General features: G+C 58.1%; 1 protein-coding gene across 1 annotated transcript; it reads left to right on the top strand.

The window, feature by feature from the left end:
• The first annotated feature begins 308 nt into the window (after positions 1-308).
• On the top strand, positions 309-20,045 carry DGKG (diacylglycerol kinase gamma). Its single transcript, XM_072344244.1, has 26 exons — positions 309-448; positions 3,704-3,954; positions 6,370-6,446; positions 7,277-7,433; positions 7,543-7,605; positions 7,901-8,140; positions 8,548-8,718; positions 9,216-9,265; positions 9,340-9,414; positions 9,491-9,610; positions 10,148-10,265; positions 10,357-10,445; positions 10,546-10,662; positions 10,736-10,834; positions 10,945-11,058; positions 11,133-11,206; positions 11,320-11,394; positions 11,491-11,576; positions 11,723-11,812; positions 12,004-12,164; positions 12,886-12,950; positions 13,217-13,307; positions 15,728-15,929; positions 17,029-17,149; positions 17,234-17,294; positions 17,415-20,045. Exons 2-26 carry the CDS (start codon positions 3,888-3,890, stop codon positions 17,511-17,513), a joined length of 2,682 nt encoding a protein of 893 aa, XP_072200345.1. The 5' UTR covers positions 309-448; positions 3,704-3,887; the 3' UTR covers positions 17,514-20,045.
• Positions 20,046-21,744: the final 1,699 nt, after the last annotated feature.

Below are 21,744 nucleotides of genomic sequence, written 5' to 3'. Positions count from 1 at the left end.
GCCTGAAATAGTGTCACCCCCGAGCAGGCAGGCGGCCGCGTCATGGAAAGAAAATAAAAATGCTTTTTATCTCTTTTGGGCCTTTTCGATTTGTTTGTTTGCTTGTTCCGCTCCGTAGGAAGCAGCACCCCGGAGCGGCGGGGCGGCGGGCACCGCGCACACCCGGCCCGCGGCTCCGCACCCTCCCGCTGCCGGCGGCGGGGGCGGCTCGGCGGGGCGCTGCCCGGTGCCCGGGGCGGGGGCGAGGCGGGGGGGGGGCTCCTCCCGGTACCCGCCTCCCCGCCGGTGCCGGCCCCGCGCCCGCGGCCAGGCTCCACCTTCCGAAGGGGCCGCGGAGCTGTCAGGCGGCAGCACCGGGTCCGCGCTCGGGAGCTCCGGAGATTCCGCCTCCTCCTCCGCCGCCGGTCCTGCGGATGGCCCCGAGCGCTCGCCGCCGCCTCGCCTCCCCGTAAGGGACCCGAGGGATGCGGGCTGTGGGGGGGTTGGCGGGAGCCGAAAGGAAAGCTTTGGGTAGGGATGGAGAGCGAGCGTGGGAAAAGCACCGAGTCCTCGGGAGCGGCCGGCACCAACTTTGCGGCGCTGCCCCCGGCCCCGCTTTGGGGCTCCGGTTGTGCCGGGGGGGGTGTCCGAGCAGCCCGTGCCAACCCCCCCCCTGCCGGCCCCGACTCTGTCCCGGGGCTCGAGGTTGGGTTTGGAGAGCTTCGGGAGCGCGGGGCGGGCGGGGAGGAGCCGCGCTGCTTTGGGCATCGCTGGCGACAGGAACCGCGGGCGCCGGGGCAGGGGCTCTGACCCGGGGAAAAGGGGCACGGGGAGGTGGTGGGGTCGGGGCAGCGGCTCGTTTTCCCCCGAGATTGAGAACATGGCTGCCAGCGAGCCCTGAGCGCAGCCTGCTAATGCCCGCGGAGGCTGCGTGCCGCGCTGCCCTCACTGCTGTCTGAACGTGCGTCGGGTCTCAGCCCGGTACCAACCTGCGCGCCCCGCTGCTGGGAGAGTCACGCTGCCGCTCCCGGGCAGCCCTTTCGACGGGCAAATGGCGCTGGGGCTGCCACTGAGCGAGGCAGGAGGTGCGGAGAGGCGGAAGGAGGCTGCCTGGAACTTGTTGTTCGGGTTGTTAGCGGGGATGGAAGGGGAGAAGGGCAACTTCAAAGCTGCAAGGTAGCAGCGCTGTCCCACGCAAGGTGCAGCTGACCCTGGGGACTAACTGCTGCGGGGTTCCTGGGGCTGTCCCACTCTCGTGGCTTCATGCATGCAGGATGCTGCTGCCTCGGGCTGGGGCTCTTCCACCAGACGTGCTCTGCGGTGGTGTCCAAGCTGAGATCCAGGCTGCTCTGAGAGAATATCTGGGGGAAAAAGTGATGGCAATGAGAGAGAGACGGCAGGTGTCTGCCCCTCTGAATGCAGCGCTCAGCGAGGGTGAAGCATCTCTTGGTAAAGTGCTGCTCTCTGTCCCTGCCCACGGGTGCAAGAGGCTTTGGATCAGAGGAGCTGTGCACATCCCCTCAGTGCTGCAGTGTGCTGGGACCCAAAGGGAGCTCTGGTGCCTGCAGAAAGCACTTTGAGGTTGTCTCGGTTGGGGTTTGCTGCAGTGGGACAGGAGGGATTTCCACCCCATTCAGTGCCAGTGGGGCCTCTTGGCAGCGCATTGCAGGGGCAGGCAGACCCTTAGGGAAGGTGTGGGCACTCAGGCTGCAGGTCCTGCTCTGGGGCTGGTAGGACACATCCTCCATCTCCTGCTGGGCACCACAGAGCACCCAGAGGGCAGGCGAGGTGCTGGGACTGCTGGAAAACCCTCTCCTTGTTCTTTGCTCTGCTGGGAGGAGAGCTATTTTTAGGAAGAGGCAAGTTTGATTTAATATCGTGTAATTTGCCGCTGACAATTCAGAGGCCGTCCAAATGAGCAGCAGCTGGATTCCCGAGGAGGCTTTTTCCTTCCCTCGCTGAGACCTGATGCTGACATGCCAGAAGTGGCATTAGTTGTTCCACAGATTGATGGGGGGGGAAAGCCTCTAGGAGCGGCCCTGTCAGGGCCACGTCCTACCCTGCTATCTCTGAGTATGGGGACAGATAGAGGGAGCTGGGGACAGCAGCCAGCCCCCCTGCGCCTTTCCTTCTGCAAGCTGAACTAGCTCCACAGTCCTGGCCTCTCCCTGTATAGATTTAAGATAAAAAACCAGTTTCTGGTCCAACTAAGCAGCTCGTTTGCCTGGAAACAGAAAACGCTCATGGGGGGTTTCTGGCGGACTGAATTCTCAGCCTCTGAAGTACCCAGAGACAAACACTGCATCCTGCGGGAGTTTGGACACAGCGTTCCCACTTGTGCCTCCACTGCACCACCCCCAGCACTCTGATAATTGCTGCTGCAGGGTTTGCTTGGGATGCATGTATCTATGCAGAGGAGATGGGAACACCCTCTACCTCTGCCTTGGACCCTTCTTGTTGTGGAAGGAGATGGTTCTCTTCTTTCCCTCAATGACTGGTGCCTCGTTTGTATCATCCGAGCACCCCAAGCACCATCGGAGCATCCCATGCCAAAGCACCAAATGCTTTGTTTACACCATTTGATCATCCCTAAGCACAATTTGAGCATCCCAAAGCACCGGTGTCTCGACACCTCCCCTGTTCACGTTGATGCAAAGGGATGCCAAGGAGCACACACAAAGGGCATTTGACCCTGAATGGCCACCATTTGGCAGCGATCACTCCCTGTCCTCCACAGGTCCAGCTCGGAGGGTTTGCCCTAAGCCTCACAGCTTCCAGGGCTGGGCATACCCCTCTCTCAGCACTGTCTCTCCAGGCGTGCAGGTTATGCTTACTCTGGTGCTGGAACGCCTCTCCCTGCTGGCCCTGGTTCCGTGTTATCCAGTTGCTCTCCACCTGGCAGCCAGCACCAAGCCAGGAGCCGGCCCTAAAATCGAGATCTAATTGCTCCCGTCTGCTTCTTGAAGAACAAGAGTCTCGAGGGCCGGCTGCGTGTCCTCAGGAAGCTGACATTTCCCCTGGACCTCAGCCACCGATTCGGTTAAGTGAAGAAGCTAATACATTAATACATTTTGAAGCCTGCAAATTGATCGGCTGGAGACTGCCACTTTGCTTGAAGCCCTCTGACATTTCCTCTGGGGCACAGCCTTCCCCAGCACTTTCCTTCTTGCAGGTTCCCCCTCGCCTGGTTTCGAACATAGATTTTCATTAGAAAAGATTATCAGCTGTGGGAGCCAGCGAAAGGTCAGGGCTGGCTCCGTAGATGGAGCTGCAATCTGTGAGTTTCCATTCGCTCACATCCTCTGCCCTGCAGGCATCGTGAGCTGCGTCTTCTGTAATTAATAGCCTCATTCTTTCTGCCTGTATCGTGTCGAATTCCCTTGCAAAATGCTGATGGAGATGCTCTGGCTAGGAGCAGTGGGATGTGTTTCACTGAGGTTACCCAGGGAATCCCCCCATCTGTGGCAGTTCCTCCAGCAGGATGAGCCCCAGGTGCTGAGCCCTAGGTTGAGCAGTGGCTCAGAGAGCCCCTTGGGTCCCAAAGGGCTGGGGAGCCCCATGGGTCCCAGCAGGACCGCAGCAGGAGGGACCTGCTGCTGAGAAAGCAGCCTCACCCCCTATTTCCAAGCCCAGGAGCCCCAGTGACCTCAGATAAGGCCATTGGCCCATCTGGGAAGGAGCCTCAGTGCCACTGGTGCCATCCTCTCTTTCTTTCCCACTTCAGGGAGGAGGGTGCTGGCCAGGTGCTCCGGCCGTGGCTGCCCTGAAGCTCTCAGCCTCACTGCCGGAGCGATGCTGCGCGTGGGACCAGAACCCCCGTGCCCCTCACAGTGCCGACGTGACCCAGCATGGAGATGAGCCCAGACAGATCCTAGACTGGTGGCCGGTGGCCCCGCAGCGGCCCCAAGATGAGCGACGGGGGCTGGATCACACTCAGCCCTGCTGAATTTGCCCAGCTCCAGCAGTACACCGACTGTGAGTAGCGCTCCTTGCATGGCCCGGATCCCAGAGCCCAGCTCTCCTCCGTCCTGCCCCTTTGCAGCTTCACAGCCATAGGGACTGGCTCACAGCTTCCTGCCTGTAGTTTAAGCATGGAGGATTTGTCCTCTGAGATTTGGGTCAGTTTGGATGGTGCTGGGGACAAGGAGGCTCGGCAGGGTGCGTCACCTGCAGGGATGCCCAGCCTGCAGCTCCTGGCCACCGCAACGCAAAGAACATCAGATGCATCCACTGATGCTACTGACAAATGAGAGCAGAGCTGCTGTGCTCCCCGTGGTCCATCACATCCCTACAGCGGGGCTGGGGCCCCAGGGACCAGCCCAGTGTCACTCACAGCACTGCAGCCCCATCCCCAGAAAGCCCCCACGCTGTGGGGCAGCGGCACAGACGTGAGCACAGCTCCATCCCTCTGCAGGCACCCACATTTGTCGGCAAAGTGAAATGCCAGCGGGGAAAGCGGGCGGGCTCTTCCCAAACACACGGAGCTGCGCTACAGCTCAGCTCTGGCTGCCAACCCTCTGCGATGATTTTGCTTTTGCAGAGCAGGAATTTTGCTTTTGCAGAGATGGAATTTTGCTTTTGCAGAGACAGAATCACGAGCCTCGGGTAACTTTTATAGAATCATAAAATCACAGAATGGTTTGGGCTGGAATCTCATCCTGTCCCAATCCCTGCCGTGGGTTGGCTGCCCCCACCAGCTCAGGCTGACCAGGGCCCCATCCAGCCTGGCCCTGAGCACCTCCATGTATGGGACACTCACACCTCTCTGGGCAGCAGTTCTGGGGCCTCACCACCCTTTGGATATAGAATTTCCTCCTAATACCTCATCTAAGCATCTTTTAATTTAAAGCCATTACCCCTTCTCCCGTCACTGCACTCCCCAAGTTCCTCTCCAGCTTTTCTTCAGTAGCCCTATCAGGCACTGGAAGGCTGCTGTGAGGTATCCCCTTCCCATGTCCAGGATGAACACCTGCAGCTCTCAGCCTGACTTCATAGCAGAGGTTCCCACCCTCTGGGGATCCTCATGGCTTTCTCTGGACCCACTCCAACTGGTCCATGTCCTTGTGCTGGCAGCCCCAGCACTGAATGCATCACTGCAGGTTGGGGCTCAGACAGTGGAGCAGAGGGGGACATTGCCCTCCCTGACCTGCTGACCATGCTACTTTTGATGTAGCCTGGAATACAGTTGGCTTTCTGGGCTGCAAACACACACCTCTGGTTCACGTTCAGTTATTCACCCACCTGCACCCAAGTCCTTCCCTGCAACTCTGCTCTCCACCCTCTCAGCTGACGTCTGTGCTTGGGGCTGCCCCAACCAGGTGCAGGACCTTGCACTTGCTTTATGAGGCTCCTAGGTCTCACCTCTGGAACCTGCCCAGGTCTCTCTTCACGACAGCCCCTCCTGCAGTTGTGAATACAGCTCCCCTGGGCACGGTGCTGCAGGTGGGATGGGCTGCAGGCAGGGGTGCGTCGTTGCTGCCGACACCTCATCCTTCCTTTCCAGAGAACGGACTCTGCGTTATTTAATCACAGACTATAAAACGCCATCTGTAATGCTGAGTTTGTGCACAGCATCTTCGTTGTGTTAATCAAAGTTTGGCAAGCGAGGCTTGCTCGGGAGGCGGGGGGCGGCTGCAGCAGGGAGCTGGGAAGGAGCTGGTGTTTTGTGCAACTGTGAATATCCTTCCCAGTCTCCAGACAGCGCTGTGCCATCCTCATGTGATGCACAAGGGGCTAATCGTGAGAATGGAAACGTTTTGAATGACAGCACAGCTTGTGAGCAGGCAGAAGGGCTATTTCCTAGCAAAAGAAATACAGCTGCCACTTGAAGGGCAGGGGTGTGACAGATGAGCCATCCTTCCCCTCCCCGAGGCAGGGGTATGGAATCCAAATGCAGCATTTCCCACAGCCTCCTTCAAAGCACTTGGGTGCTACTGAAGGCCAGCCCAGGTGTTGGCTCCAGAAGGTGCACAGGGATGGAGTGAGAAGCTTGACATTGGATAGGAGCCGTGCTGCAAGGCTGGGGTTGTCCCACAGAAATTGGGCTGATCCCATATCCTGTGCCTTATGGGGGCTAGGAGCTCCCTGAGGTCCTTCCTGCCCCAACCACCAGCTGCACTGGCCCCACAACATGTGTCTGTCCCATAGCACTTGTGGCCCAGTACCCCCAGCAGGAGGTGGCTCCATCCTGCATGTAGAGAGGGATTAGTAGCAATAAACAGGGATTGTGTGCCCAAGAGCCACTTAAATGTCCCCCCAAAAGTGGGGCACAAATGGCCCCTCCCAGGGCATGCAGGGACCTGGTTGTTAGCGAGGAAGCTTGTTGCCACCTGCAGTTGTCAAAGGGAGCTTGCTGGCACCCTGCTCAGTGCAATGCTTTCATCTCTCCAGACTCCACCAAGAAGCTCAAGGATGTCCTGCAGGAGTTCCATGGGGATGGTGTCCTCTCGAGGTACAACCCTGAACAGGTACAGCCCTTTCCCATCCAGTCTTCCACACTGCCTGCTCAGCCACACCATTGCAGTAGATACTACTGGGATACCCCAGCTCCCTAGTCATCTCCCCCATCCCATCCCACCCCTCCCATCCTATCCCAATCCATACCATACCACCCGTTCTACTCCCTCCCATCCCATCTCATCTCATCTCATCCCTCTTGCCATCCCATCTCATCTCATCCCATTCTGTCCCATCTGATCCCATCCCTCATTGAGAGCATTCTGGGGCATTTCGTTGTCAGGCAGCAGCAGAGAAGTGGTTTCCTCTCACTTCCCCCTTGCACTTCCCCCAAAGCAATTTATTTTGTTGTTGCCATCCTGGGGACATGGGCAGGCCCTATACCTTGTCATACTCACCTGGGGAAGGCTGGGGTTGTTTGTTCCAAGTGGTGCTTTTAGGGAGAGCTATTATTGTGCCAGCACGACAGAGCCTTTCAGGAGGGTCATAATCACTAGAAATGAGGTGAAAAGAGAAAATCAGTGGGCTGAAAGCAGCAAGGAGAGGCAGCAGAACCACCTCGCTATTCACGCTCACTGTGGGACCCCACACAAAAGGAGATTTCCCTTTGCAGGAGGCAATTGTGTTGGCACGGGGGAGTGTGGCTGGAGCTGCAATCACCTCACCCCTTCTCTGCCCTTTGGGAGCCCTTCTCCTCCCCCAGCATATCCCAGTCCTGGTACCTGCCAGCCCATTGCTGTGCAGGACACAGTGCTGCAAAGGCAGGGGTGCAAGCACCATTGTGCAGAGCAGACCCTGCCCCGTTTGCAGCCTCAGCCCACAGCTCCCTGTGCTCCCACAGCCCATCGATTATGAGGGCTTCCGCCTCTTCATGAAGACCTACCTGGAGGTGGAGGTGCCCGAGGAGCTCTGCCAGCACCTCTTCATGTCCTTCAAGCGGAAGAGCTGCCAGGCAGCCCCCGAGGTCCAGCGCCAGAGCCCCAGCATCTCGCAGCTCGGTGAGCCCACTTAGCCCTGCTTGGCATAAGGCTGGGCACCATAGCCTGGCTCTGTCCCATCAGCTCTCCCTGGAGGACAGAGCTTCATGGTGCCAAACCCGTGTTTCAGAGCCTAAGTCGCTTGATGCCGGCATCTCCATCCAGACTGAGGTGGCTTGCGCTCCTGTCACAGGTACTGCATGGGGCTGTCGGTGGGGTCCTCCCCCGTTACTGGGTCTGCAGCATGAGGAGACATCTGCTGAGAGCACGTTAAACTGCAAAAGCAATAGGAAAAGCACTTGGAGGATGATGTCCTCTCCATCCAGACTCCAGCACCCATCCCTAGTGTGTGGGGGCTGAGCACAGTGTGGGACTGACGGGTCAGGATATGGTCCTGCTGTTGGGCTAGTGAAGAGGATACAGTGGCTAGTAATGGGAGGGGGGGCTGCTGGAGGCTGGTGGGGGAGGCAGCCGTGTCTGCTTTGCAGGGATCAACGGGAAAACACTGCTCAGCACCCTGGGACGGCACACAGCTGAGCCCAAGGGCTGCCCCAGCACAGTGGCCGAGCCGCAGCCGGCGGCGCTGAGCCCAGCCTCCATAGCTGCTGCCTCCCCCAGCTGGTCCCGGTCGTCCTCCCAGAAGTCCACTACTGGCACCCCCTCTGCTCACAACTCCTCGGGGTCCTCAAAGATCTCCTCGGGGTCCCTGCTCAGCCCCCAGTCACCAGGTGAGCTTGGCTGGGGCTGTGCAGGGGACAGGTGACAGGGGTTCCCTGATGCTGTCCCTGGGGCAGCAGCAGTGACCTCTCCAGCCAGGAAGCCTCCCGGTGCCTCAACACCTTTGCTTTGCAAACTGAAGCCATCAGTCCCATCCCACTGAGCTGCTGCCGCTCAATGTCTTAATTACCTGGCAGCAGCTCCTATGGAGAGGGGGATTAATGAAGAGCCTCCCCGCTGCCCGAGGAGTGAGTGGCCATCTGCTGTGGGTACATTGCATGGGCTGTCCCCTGTCCCGGGCACAGGTGGCATCACCTGGCCCTGCTCCACATCCTCTACATCACCCGAGTCCTGTGAAGCATCCTGCAGAACCTCCTCCCAATGCACAACCCGCTGTGTGTCCCCTTCCTCCCCACAGGCTCCAGGAGTTTGGAGAAGAGACTTCCCTTCAGTCTGCGGAAAAGCCACGGTGCCCAGAAAGCTGCCCCCCAGCACCCTCTGCCCCCCCTGGCTCAGGTGGTCCACCTGAAGGACATCGTCTGCTACCTGTCCCTGCTGGAGAGAGGACGGGCAGAGGACAAGCTGGAATGTGAGTGGCATCCTTATGCTGCAGGCTGCTGGTTACTGGGTGAACTGGGAGAACCAAAGTTAGGCTGGCTCCAGACTTACAGAGCTGCAGGAGCCCATGTACATGGCAATGCCTTGTTTCTCCATCCCTGTTTCTATCCCCTTTGGGCTGTATTCACTGGGTAAGGTGGCTCAGGTACCTTGCAGCAGCTGTTTGGGGAAATGGGAGTTGAACTGGGCTCAAAGTTTGTCCCAGGTGGGACCATTGCAAGATGCTGAGCAGTGTGAGACCACATCCCTTCCCACCAGGAGCCCAAAGGGAAATGTAAGCACATCACAGGGCCTGCAGCAGCCCCATGGGGGTATGTGTGGCCTGGGATCAGTATGTCTTTCTCTCTCTTGTTGAAGAAGCCCTTCCCCAACAGAGTGTGTGGTGTGAGTGTGGAGGGGTGACAGGGAACCAGGGTGGCTTTTGGGGACACCAAGTCCAACCTGCAGTGGCTTTTCTTCTCCCTTCAGTTATGTTTCGCCTGTACGACACTGATGGGAACGGCATCCTGGACAGCTCGGTAAGCTCTAGGAGGAGAAACCAGGGGCAGTTTGGGATGCAGGGCACTGACCTCAGCCACTTCTCTGTGTGCAGGAGCTGGATCGTATCATAAACCAGATGGTGCACGTGGCTGAGTACCTGGAGTGGGACTCCACTGAGCTGAAGCCTGTGAGTGCCCAACGAGGGCTCGAGAGCCTGGGGGCTGCGAGCTGCACCGTGCTGCAACCTCCCTTCCTGCCCTCAGATCCTGAAGGCAATGATGGAGGAGATCGACTACGACCACGACGGGAATGTGACGCTGGAAGAGTGGATCCGGGGCGGCATGACCACCATCCCCTTGCTGGTGCTGCTGGGAATGGAGACGGTGAGATGGGAGAGATGGGCACAGAGCGAGGCCGCAGCAGCAGCAAGGCTGCAGGAGCCACGGGAGGGCAGCCTCCCCTCGGCAGCCCACGCGGGCTGCGTTTGTTCTGCAGCATTGCAGTGCACTCCAGTGCTGTGCGTGTTCAACCCAAATGATGAGCGGGGGTGGTTCCCACCCCCCTTTATTTCCACGTCTCATTTTTTCATCCTACTGAGTTTCACATCTCCAAGCTGCATCCAAGTCCTTATCCGAGTCCCCTTCCATGTCGGATGATAATTTGCAGGGAAAATTTGTCCCCAGTGCCCATTCTGGTGTTTGCTTTCCAAGGAGGGGAGGGTGGGCAGATTGTCAGGCAGGAATTTGAAGTGGCTCCTTGAGAGTGCTGGTGCCCGGATCCAGATTCAAGAGGCGTGCGCTTCCATAAGGGGCTCAGTCTGGAGCTGGCTTTATTTGTGCTTGGTGGCAAGGATGCATGAGGGACAACATGGGAAAAGGCAGCAGGGAATGACCCTCCTGCTCCTCTTGGGTGCCCTGCAGAATGTGAAGGATGATGGGCAGCACGCCTGGAGGCTGAAGCACTTCAAGAAGCCCGCCTACTGCAACTTCTGCCGCACCATGCTGCTGGGCGTCCGCAAGCAGGGACTCTGCTGCTCCTGTGAGTCTTGTCCCCAGGGCACCACAACCCTGCTGGCTGCTGCAGAGCTGCAGGGCAGCAGGTCACTCACCTCCTCCTTCCCTCCCACTAGTCTGCAAATACACCGTGCACGAGAGGTGCGTGTCCAAAGATATTGCTTCCTGCATCAGCACCTACGTGAAGTCCAAGAGGAACACCAGCGTGAGTAGGGGGGACAGCCCAGCCTCTGAAATCCTAGAGGAGGCCACAGAGACAGAACAGCTGCCAGAGGTCGGTGGGTACAGCATCCCTTCTCTTGTAGGTGATGCAGCACACCTGGATTGAGGGCAACTCCCCTGTCAAGTGTGACCGATGCCACAAGAGCATCAAGTGCTACCAGGGCATCACCGGCCTGCACTGCGTCTGGTGCCAAGTCACCGTGAGTGGGAATGGTCGGGGGGCCAGAGAGGGTTGGCACCTTGGTGTCACCCCACTGACATCCCCTCCTTCAGCTCCACAACAAATGTGCCTCCCACGTGAAGCCGGAGTGCGACGGGGGCCCTCTGCGGGACCACATCCTGCTGCCTTCCTATATCTGCCCAGTGGTTCTGGTGCGTGGCCGCCCTGTCCCCATGTCCCTCGGTCCCTGTCCTTTCCCCACACCCTCTGGTCGCTGCCCCATCCCCTCAGCCCCCCCACCCACCCTCTCTGTGTCCCGCAGGAGCGGCAATCCCACTGCCGCAGGTCCGACAGCGAGTCCCCAGCTGGCACCAGCCCCGAGGATGGGCAGAACTTCAAGTTCAACTCCACCACAGTGGATGGGCAAGGGCTGCAGGTAGGATCCCTCTCCAGGCTGCGGCCAGCTGTGCTGTGCTGGGTATTTCAGCCTTCACCCTTTCTGCCTTCCAGATCAGCCCCCGGCCTGGCACACATCCCCTGCTGGTGTTTGTGAACCCCAAGAGTGGAGGGAGGCAAGGAGAGCGGTAGGTGTGCCCCTGCCTTCTAACAGCATCCCTCTGCGGCCCCACCGCCACCAGCTGGTCAGGATGCCCCAGCATCCCCTGTGGCATCTCTCACTCCTTTTCTTCTCCTGTAGGGTCCTCCGAAAGTTTCACTACCTGCTCAACCCGCGGCAGGTGTACAACCTGGACCGTGGTGGGCCTGCTCCTGGGTATGGAGATGCTGCGGACACTCGCCAGCCCCCACCACCCATCTGGCATCCATCCATCTCCTACACAAACCACTGTCCTTTCTCTGCCCTGTCCAGGCTGAGCTTTTTCCGGGACACTCCAGATTTCCGTGTCCTGGCCTGCGGAGGAGATGGCACTGTGGGCTGGATCCTGGACTGCATAGGTGAGCAGGCTCTGTAGCCCCTGAATACCACAAAACACCGGGCAGATGAAGGACATCAAGAGGAGCATAGAGCAAGCCTAACCAGGGCTTAATGGAGCCTAATCCATCCACCACAGCCCCAAACCCTTACTCCCCTTGTGTTGCAGACAAGGCAAACTTGCTGAAGCACCCACCGGTGGCCGTCCTGCCCCTGGGAACAGGCAATGACTTGGCCCGGTGCCTGCGCTGGGGAGGAGGTGAGATTAGGCGAGCATCACCTTGCTGGGATGCAGCCCATGGGGACCATACGTGTCTGTGGGCTGCTGTCCTGGGGCTGGGAGGCACATAGCTGGGGCAAGGGCAAGTGATGTGCCGTGTGAGCAGTCCCCATCTGCACCCTGTCCTGCTGGCATGGATGTGCTCTCCTTCATCCTCCTCCAATGTGCAGGCTATGAGGGCGGCAGCCTGATGAAGGTGCTGAAAGACATCGAGCACAGCACAGAGGTGATGCTGGACCGCTGGCAGATAGATGTGATTCCCAGTGACGAGGAGACCAACGGGGACCCTGTCCCATACAGCATCATCAACAACTACTTCTCCATTGGGGTGGTGAGTAGTGGGGCCCCTCAGCACCAAGGAATGGGGAGGGATGTGGTGGCCAAGCTGAGCAAGGAGCAGCAGAACCCATTGGAGCACCTCTGTGCAGCTGTTGCCCCAAAACTGCAGATCAGGGCCTTTGGGGTGATCCCTCTGCCTCTGGAAATAAATGTTTCTCAGCTGCTAGGAAGTCAGGGAGTGGTGCAGCTGGGGATGGCTCCCATGCTCCCTGATCCTGTCTCCTCTCCTCCTATACTCATTTGAGCCCTCTGTGGGGGTTGAGCCTCAGGGTAATTCATAGGAGCAGGGATGGCTGGCTTGTGTCATTCCACAGAGACAATAAAAGCCTTTCTCAGAATATGGTGAAACTCTCCATCTGAGCTTAGGTCCCCCACCCAGCAACTCCCCCTCCCTGCTCTTCCTTGCTCGTGTTCCCAGCCTCCCTCTTGGCATTGTCTTTCCGTTTTTATTGTCGTCTGAAATAGCAGCGCTTGGATGCAGAAATATTCACAAAGTGCCTCTCTTCCAAGCTGAGGGTGCTGCAAGAGCCAAAGGAGCTCTGGCAGAGTTCGGGGAGGTTTGGGGTCCCAGGTGCGGGTCAAGATCTGAGGGAAGCTGCATGGGAGACCCACATTATGGGGTGAGGGTGAAGGGCTGAGCCGCTGTGTCCCAATACACACACAGGGAGGGGGATTCTGTTTCCCTTTCTGACCTGCATCACCTCTCCTTGCAGGATGCCTCCATTGCCCACCGCTTCCACATCATGCGAGAAAAGCACCCTGAGAAATTCAACAGCAGGTAAGGGCTGTCCAGCTGCTGTGTCACAGCTGCAGGGCTATTCGGTGTCCCCAAGAGCCACTGTCCCCATGCTACTGCATGCTCCTGCCTGCTGCTGTCCCTGCACATCTCACTCTTGCTCCTGGTGCAATGTGGCCAGCATCCATCCCTTGGCATGCCACCATTGGGGAGGCTGGGGAGACTCATGTCCCCAAAGGGAACCTTGTGGGATGACCCAGGGGAGCTGCTGCTCACACGGGATGCTCACACCACTCCCTGTGCCCCAGGATGAAGAACAAGCTGTGGTACTTTGAATTCGGCACGTCGGAAACGTTTGCAGCCACCTGTAAGAAGCTCCACGACTACGTCGAGGTGGAGGTGGGTCTTCCAGAAGTGAAGGTGGGGATTTGGGGAAGACTTCATCAGGGCCTCAGAATCATAGAATCAAGGTCGGGAAAGGCCACTAAGATTCCCAAGTCCAACCCCACCGTGTCCACTGCCCACATCCCTCAGTGCCACATCTCCATGGCTCTGAACACCTTCAGGGATGGTGACCCCACCTCTCTGTGCAGCTGTGCAGTGCCTCGCTGCTCTTGCTGAAGGAAACCCACACAGGCAAAGTGAGGATACTCGGGGGGGGGGGGGGGGGCACACATTGGGGCAGTGCTGGGTGAGGGGCTGCATGCCGGCTTTCCAAGCCCAGCCCGCACCTCCAGTGCGGGGCTCGCCGCGTGGCCGGCCAGCTGCAGGCAGAAGAATAGCCCTGTATTTTTTCCCCTTCCAGCTGTATTTGAGAGTGTGCCTGGAATATTCGCTCTGTAAACTCAGTGTCTGCTCGCAGCCGTCTTTGGATTACATGGAAACAGCCTTTAATTAGAGCAGGGAGGAGGGACCGCTGCGTGCCAGCGGTTGCTAAGAGCTCTGTCATTTTGCAGTTTGCATTGGTGGGGTTTGTGCCGTGCTTTTCTGCAAACTTCCGGCTCGCCTTATCTCGGGATAAATGCCCCTTTTAGAACTTATTCTGTAGGGCTACAGAAAGAAAAACCCACGTTGCTGGCGTGCATCGTGCCACGCAGCCCCAACGCTGGGGGCACTGTGGTGTTGGAGCCCATTTACATGCCAGGGTTCTCTGCGCATCCTAAAGCTCGCCCCCCCCCCCGTGCCGGCAGGAAAGCGTTAAGGAGACGGCATTTTAAGCTGAAAGTAGCAGCCCTCCGGCTCCGAGGCAACTGTCATCCTTGCAGAGAAATGGCAGTTTTGTTTTGGAAATTGGCACTCGTTCCAGCTCAGCTCCTGGAAATGAATTTGCTTTTCCCCCAGCTGCAAATTTCTCCTCCCAGCGCCGCTGCCAGCACGTCGCCAGCTGCCCCCGTTCAAAGAACCCTTTGTGGCAGGCTGGCACATGGAGCGGGGCTGCAGAGCTGCAGGGCTGTGGGGCGAGGGGCTGCTCCTGCTCAGGGCGTCCCTCAGTGCGTGGCGACACCGAGGTCCCATCCCATCCCACTGAGGGCTATGATTGGTACATTGGCCATGGTGCGGCCCGGAGCTGTAGGCACCTTGCTGTGCACCCGCTGCTTGCAGCAGTAGGGTTTGCATTGTTCACAGCAATCATCACGTTATTAAATGCACTGAGAAATAAGGAATTGAAGCCCAGCCTCGGTGAGGTGGCTCTTTGCCTGCAGACTAGAAGCCTTCTGCTTTCAAGGCAGGGCTGAACCGTCTTTGAGAGGGGAGAGGGGGCAGAGCTCTGAGCCTACAGAGAAGCCCACTTGTTTCCATCCAGCCCGTGCCCCATATCAAGGAGTGCATTAAAAATAAGCTCGAGCCCTCCACTCCAGCTCCAGCAAAACAACTAGAGTGTGGGCAGCAGCGGGGTTCTATCAGCCAACTCACATTTCCTCTTGGCAAAGAGACAGAAATTCCTTCACATCCCCAAAATGCAAGAAGAAAAATGTGCTGGTGTTTGCTGAAGTGTAGGCTGGCAGGTAGGGAACAGATGCCTGGGGAGAAATGCAGATGCTCAAAGGGAAATACAGATGCTCTAGAGAAAATGGAGTTGAAAGCGAGAGACGGATGCTGCCCACAGCAGTCCTGACTTCAGAGGGATCCAGACAGAGGAGCCCTTGTTTCTTCAAACCCAAAGCTCAGGCTTTGCTGGTGGAATTGCGTGGCAGCACCCACAGATGAGGTCAGTGCCACATCCTGGGTGCCCGGGGAGTGAGAGCTGATGTTAAGGGATGCGATTCCATCTCTGTGTCCTGTTGGACAAGCACTGACAGCAGCTGTTGGGCCTTCCATGGGATTTGCAAAGCCATCAGTCCCGCTGTGTGCCGGTGAATCCAGAACACCCCTCCTGGGCGCTGCCCTGTTACTCTCTCCCCCAAACTGCCTTCTTTTTCTCTGCAGCCCTTAAGGCACTGCACAGCTGCACAGGGAGGCGGGGGGGTCATCGTCCCTGGAGGTGTTCAGAGCCGTGGAGACGTGGCACTGAGGGATGTGGGCAGTGGGCAGGGTGAGGTGGGCCAGGGTCGGACCTGGGGATCTGAGTGGTCTTTTCCAACCTTAGTGAGACTGTGATCCCACGATTCTATAATGATTTATTCCTGGTTTCCAACAAGCACTTTAAGACGAGCCCTTTTTCATCAGCCTTTGTGTAGCCAGACTTCAATTTGCTGAGGTCAGCTTAAGCAAGGGAACGAGGAAGGCTGGCTCTGCAGGAGCCCATGGGGCTGCATGGCACAAAGGGGTCCTGCTGGGGCAGGCTGCCGGGTCCTGATGTATGTCTGTGTGCCCGGCAGTGTGACGGAACCCTTCTGGACCTGAGCAACGCTTCCTTGGAGGGCATCGCCGTCCTCAACATCCCCAGCATGTACGGTGGTTCCAACCTCTGGGGTGAGACCAAGAAGCAGCGTGGTTACAACCGCCTGAGCAAGAAAGCACCGGAGAAGCCGCACGCAGCGGTGGTGACCGATGCCAAGGAACTCAAGTTCTGCGCACAGGGTGAGCGGTGGGATGGACGGTGTGTGGGAGGGGCTGGCAGCAGAACCACAGCGCTGGCACCCGTGGCTTTTTTAAGCTTCTCCTGCTGCAGTGCTGTCAGCATGGCTGCCTTGTTGTGGGAAGGCAGCGGTGTGTGCGAGCTGCAGGCAGCAGGGGGAAAAACCCCAGCACCTCTCCTCTAGTGTGCTGAGCCCACGGCACCTCTGCCCAGCACTGCGCCTGCGAGTGCCCCTGGTGCCTGACTCATCTCCGCCAGCACAGGCATGGGCAGAGGGATTGTGCAGGCAGCCCAGCTTGCCCTTGGGAGAGCAGGCTGTAGGAGTTACTCAGCAGGGAGAAATCGACTGGGAAGTGATGTGCTGCTCCTGGCAGCTGCTGAGATGTGCCAAGTGCCCGCTTTTTTCCAGAGTCTGCGGTGGGAAGCTGCTCCCAATGAGGCTCCTGCTGTCATTTCCCCTGGTGCTCACACCCCATCCAAGGGCTGGAAGGGGCTCTGTGTGGGGGTCTGGTGCTGTTTGGAACCAGGGGGATTTTTGCTCTTGTAGTTCTGTGGGAGCAGCTACACCAAGCTGGTCAGGATGCCTCAGGATGGCAAAGGCACAGGGTCCCTGGACAGCCTGCATCACTGCTGCAGCTCCTCCACCTTGTTCCCTGCCTGCCTGGCCCAGAGAGGGAACCTTGAACCCACTGGACAGGGGTGGATCATGCAAGGGGGGGGGGGCTGATATTTACGTATGAGAGCGCTCAGGCTGCGCATGAATGAAACCCAGACAGGTTCAGGCTGGAGAGTTCAAGCTCGACTGATTTCCTGGAGCGAAGGCATCCTGCCAAAAGCAGGGACAAAGCGAGAGCTTTGCACCACAAGGGCTGGCCGTGGAGTTTTGCTGCTGTGTGCGGCTGGCTGGCTGTGCCCACCTGTGGTCAGCTCCGCTCGGCTCTGGGGGGCTTTTGACACCCGGCTCAATATTAAATCATTTTGAAAACAGGAGCATGCAAAGTCCCTGAGTCCCCCACTCCATCAGCAAAAAGGAATGCACAGGAGACCCTTGAGACGTGGGGATGTAGGACTTTGGCGCTGACTCAGCTCCATTTCTTGCAGACCTCAGTGACCACCTGCTGGAGGTGGTGGGGCTGGAGGGTGCGATGGAGATGGGGCAGATCTACACGGGGCTGAAGAGCGCTGGGAAGAGGCTGGCTCAGTGTTCAGCTGTCACCATCAGGTATCTGTGCCCATCCCTACACAAGAAATGTCCTGATGGGCAGCAAAAGCGGGCAGCTGCGTGATCCCCTATTCCCTCTTGCAGGACTTCCAAGCTGCTGCCCATGCAGGTGGATGGGGAGCCCTGGATGCAGCCATCCTGCACTGTAAGCCCCTGGGGGGATGAGGATGGAGTGGGAGCCACTGAGGCAGGGGTGCTTGATGCCTGGCCAGAGTATGACTCACGGCTGGGAGCCGCTTGCTGAGCTGCATTTGTTTATTTTTAGGTCAAAATCACACATAAAAGCCAAGTGCCAATGCTGCTGGGCCCTCCCCAGAAGAGCAGCTTCTTTTTCCTGAAGAGGAGAAACCGAACTCGAGACTAAGCTGGGTGCAAAGAGCCACAGCCCAGAGGCAGCCAAACATCCTGGGCATCCCTTGGGCTGCAAAGCATCATCTCTGCGCATCCTGACCTTTCTCCCTGCTTCAGAAACACTGCGCTGGAAAGCGGCTGCGGGCTGTGCAGGGCAGGTCCTGCTGCAGGACCCGAGCTGAGGTGGGGAAGGATCCCAGCCCAGCCCACTCAGCCCAGCTGGATGCTCCACCTCGGGAACACTTGGGATCTCCTTCCCAGCCACCACGAGTATTTTCTCCAGCCAGGATCAGAGCGATGGGCAAAGGCAGCTTGGCGTGCAGGCGTGCTAGAACTGTTTTTCTTTTCCCTTTATTTAAAGAACTACCCTCTTCCTGCCAGCAGAGCTGCAAACAAACGTGTTCCTGAGAAAAAGCCGAGCTTCACTTATTTATTTTTAATCCTCCTGAAGGACGTTGGGTGTTTTGCTGCACTGGCTTTCTTGTCCACCAGACCTGCGCATCTGAGAAGTTATTTATTTCCTCAGCCTTGAGAACTCGGCTGCCTGACCCTCGCTTCCCTTGCTGCTCTCCAAGCAGGTTTCCATGCCTTCGGCTGGCTCTCCTGGTTTGCTTCAGAGCAGATGCCAACACAGCACTTGCTGTTGGCTCTGAAGCACAGGGTGTGAAGCAGGCTGTGTGGGGACACAGCCCACGTGGGACATGGGGCCGGGCTCGGGGCAGGCAGGAGAAGGCATCATTGGGAAGTGGGAACAGCCAGAGGGATCCCAGTGGAGGGCTGCCAGCCCAGCTCCGTGTTTGGACCTCGCATCTGGATTTGTATTTATGTATTTATTGAACAAACCTCAAGGGGTCACTTCCCTCATAATGAGATGAGGTTGGACACGAACGCCACCCCCATTTTGGCTGGCCATCTTTGTGGCAATGTGTCTGGTGTGGGCTGCAGCCCCCAGCACCTCCATCCTCGCTCCGTGCAGCTGCTGGGAGAGCAATGCAGCATTTCCCATCACCTAAAAGCTCCTCTGACTTGGAAGCGTCACCTTTTCATACATCCCAGTGAGGACTCGCACTGCTTCAAATGCTGTTGGGTTGCGGCAGGGAGCAATGTGAGCAGCCAGCCCTTGGGTTTGTTGCAGCTGGGTCTCTCCCTGACCCATCCCAAAGCCAAAGATGTGGCTTTGAAGCCCAGTTCGTCTCCCAGAAAACAGAGAAATGCATGACATGCCATGATCTGAATGGAGTCCTCTGGCTCCAAATAGCTGGGAGCTGCCAGCATTGAGCCCCAGGGAGGTCTGCTGATTTCTTCTGCCACCACCCACTGCCCCCCACCCTCTAGTGGCCACAGAAGACCACGGCTCCAAAATCAGCCTCCTCCCCCTGCAGCAGTCCTCTGGGGATGCTCTGTGCTGCCCAGAGCATCATTCCCCCAAGTGCAGAGCTGCTGCCGTCATTAGGTTTCAGAGTTAACAGCACATCGAAAAGTGTTTGTCACCCCCCCCGGGCACAGACACTGTAGGCAGCACCATTCAAGTGCAGCGACCTGCTCGCTCCCTGCAGCACATAAATCCACCCTCCTCTGCTCCTCGCCTGAGGCAGCCATTAATGAGTAGCCAGGTGAAAGCTTATGGGATGGATGCCAAAATAAACCCTGAAGTTCTCCTGAAACGGCAGCCTCCGTTTCTCCAGTCCCCTCCTTGATGTTATCTGCAGACCTCAATGCTGGCACCTGGGGAGGATTAAAACGAAACAAAACAACAACCTCAAGGTCTGCCCTGCTCTGCTTGGGGCACAGGATGACAAGACGTGAGGGCAGGGACGTTCATAGAGGCAAGTTTGGCTTCCTTTCACTCCCCCCTTGGTCTCAAGCTGTTGTTTTGTGCTGTGACCGCAGTCAGAAGGTGTCCGTATGCAAGCAGCAGCATTTTTCTCCACAGACTGATCCTTGAACCCAGTCACAGTTTGGTGGGCTCATGCTTTGGGCAAAGATCAGTGCCGGGGCCGTTCCGCTTGGCTTTAGCAATGGTGATGGCAGAGCGGGGGGGGGCACAGGTGGGTCAGGCTGCCAGGGCTGCTGCCTCCTCTGTGGGATGCAGCATGGATCACGCCAAAGGAAATGCAGCTGGCGGCTGCCAGGCTCCAGCCTGAGGGGCTGACAGGGACTAACGACAGCCTCCTGGCTCAGCCAGTGCCTCCCACAGCAACCCCCATTTATACCCCCAAAGGCCATAGGATGGAGCTCCCAGCCTCCCCAGGGCAGGCTCCGTTCCCATCCTCCCGCCGTGTCCGTAGCCGTGGTTGCCTGCATGGAAATAGCGTGGCATCTGTAGCGTAGCGTGTGTTGCCGTGTACACCCGGCCTGCTGTGGGCTTGCGTCAAATAAAGGTGGTGATGAAGCAGTCTGGCTGGTCCTGAGCACGGGGGTCCCCATTTCTCAGCCATTTTGGGGACACAACGGGACGTGCCCCTCTGTTGGCACACAGGTGACTGCGTTTTCAGCTGCAGCAAGATGGAGCCGCGTTCGGTGGGAGGCACAACAGGCTAAATTTGGAAGCTGTGATTTGTCGGTTGTTTTTTCTCTTCCCAAGCGGGCTCTAAATTTAGCAGGTACCGGTCGCCATCCCCCTCCCAACCCTGTGTGTCCATGGTCGATGGCTCATCCCAAGGCACCATAAGGAGACCCCACGACAGCCAGCCAGCGGCCTGACTGGGGTCTAGTCAATTGCCTGCAAAGGCAAGGCAGGGAGAACCCCTGCACCTCTCCTCCTCTTCATCTGCAGCAGCCATTGGGTCTGACATGGGCTGTTTGTGTACCACTGCTGCCGACACCCCACGGCCCCCCATCCACCTGCCCAACTGTGTGTCATCTGCTAATTTTACTAGTGGTGATTTAATCCTCCTCACCCATGTGCAAAAGGAAACACGAGAGTGCCAGCTCCTGCAGAGCCCCCCAGCAGCGTCCCCAGTGGCAAGGACACCCTGTGCCCACCCCACGTGTCCCAGCAGCTTGTGAATGAGGTGTGATGGCAGCTGCCCTGCTGTGCAACATGGGAACCAAACTGCCCACAGAGACCAGCATCAGCCTGGGGTTGCTGACAACCCTGCAGCACTCTGCAGGCTCACCGGTACAACACCTGAAAAATTAGCAGCACACCTCTATAAGGCTGCCTGCAAGCCTATAGCACCCAAATTACAAGCATCTGGGCACCCTTTCCAGGTCCCAAGCTGAGCAGAAAAGTACTTGCTGAGCACTCTAACCATCAGGGATCTAACCCATCATGGATTTCCCAGGCCCTACAACCTACAATGTGGTAGCAGAGTGCTGTACTCACTGCTTACCTTTATAAACAGGGAAACTGAGGCACGCAGCAGGGCAGTGCTGGGGAAGTTCATGCCCCCATGGCTATGTCCTGAGCTAATTCCCAGTCCTCTGAGCCATCTGCAATCTTATACAGGATGTGCCTGAGAGCTGCAGGTCCTGCTGGGGGACCCAGAAGGTCTGTCTGGGGGTATGATTCCAGCCCACCTGCAAGCCTCCTCCTCCTCCCTGTGCCCCCATTCTATCCCCTCACGTTCCTTCTCTGCCTTCCAGCCCTGAGCATCACCAACCCCACATGGCCACTTGGAAGACCAACAGCAACCCCTTCCCACCATTCAAATTCTATGCAGGTGAGAATCTCTTCCCACAGCCCCCTCTAAAGGGCCCTCCGAGGGCTGCGAAGTGCGAGCAGGGGTCAAACAACACAACGGCCGCTTGGGCTGGCTCAACTCGGGGTCCCAAAGGGGAGGAAGAAAGACCGAAGAAAGACCCCACCGATACCACCACGCACACCGCAGCTGCATATGAAGCCCGGAGGCCCCCCTGACCCGCCGGCCTGGCTCTGCAACGTGCGCTCTGCAGGACGCTGTACGCTCCTCATGAGGCTCCCAGGCCGACCCAACACCCTCCTCAGTTGCCCTTGAGCCTCCTACCCAACCCCCTACTGCGGAGGGCCGCGGTCCCTTTAAATCCTGCGCTGCCCCCGCCCCACCCGCCGGCCTCTTCCCCTTCTATTTTTTTATGAATGAAAAACGCTCTCGGCGGAGCCATGCAAATTACTCTGCGCTCATTGGCTGCCTTTCCCCCTCCCACCCCGCCGTTCTCAATGGTGCCCCGCGGAGCGGAGCGGGGGGGCGGGCCCTCGGGCGACGCCTCGACCAATCGACGGGCGCTGGCGGCCGGCTGCCGGCTCCCCATTGGTCGGAGCC

Source organism: Excalfactoria chinensis, chromosome 9, assembly GCF_039878825.1.
Source record: "Excalfactoria chinensis isolate bCotChi1 chromosome 9, bCotChi1.hap2, whole genome shotgun sequence".
Classification (NCBI taxonomy): domain Eukaryota; kingdom Metazoa; phylum Chordata; class Aves; order Galliformes; family Phasianidae; genus Excalfactoria; species Excalfactoria chinensis.
This window is presented reverse-complemented; position numbering and strand designations above follow the sequence as displayed.

What these genes read in the sequence shown, in the direction of transcription:
- DGKG (XM_072344244.1), top strand. Translation starts at nt 3,888, where the DNA reads ATGAGCGACGGGGGCTGGATCACACTCAGCCCTGCTGAATTTGCCCAG. An exon ending in GCTCCAGCAGTACACCGACT is followed by an intron (nt 3,955 to 6,369) that starts GTGAGTAGCGCT and finishes TCATCTCTCCAG; the next exon opens with ACTCCACCAAGAAGCTCAAG. An exon ending in GCAGGGACTCTGCTGCTCCT is followed by an intron (nt 10,266 to 10,356) that starts GTGAGTCTTGTC and finishes CCCTCCCACTAG; the next exon opens with TCTGCAAATACACCGTGCAC.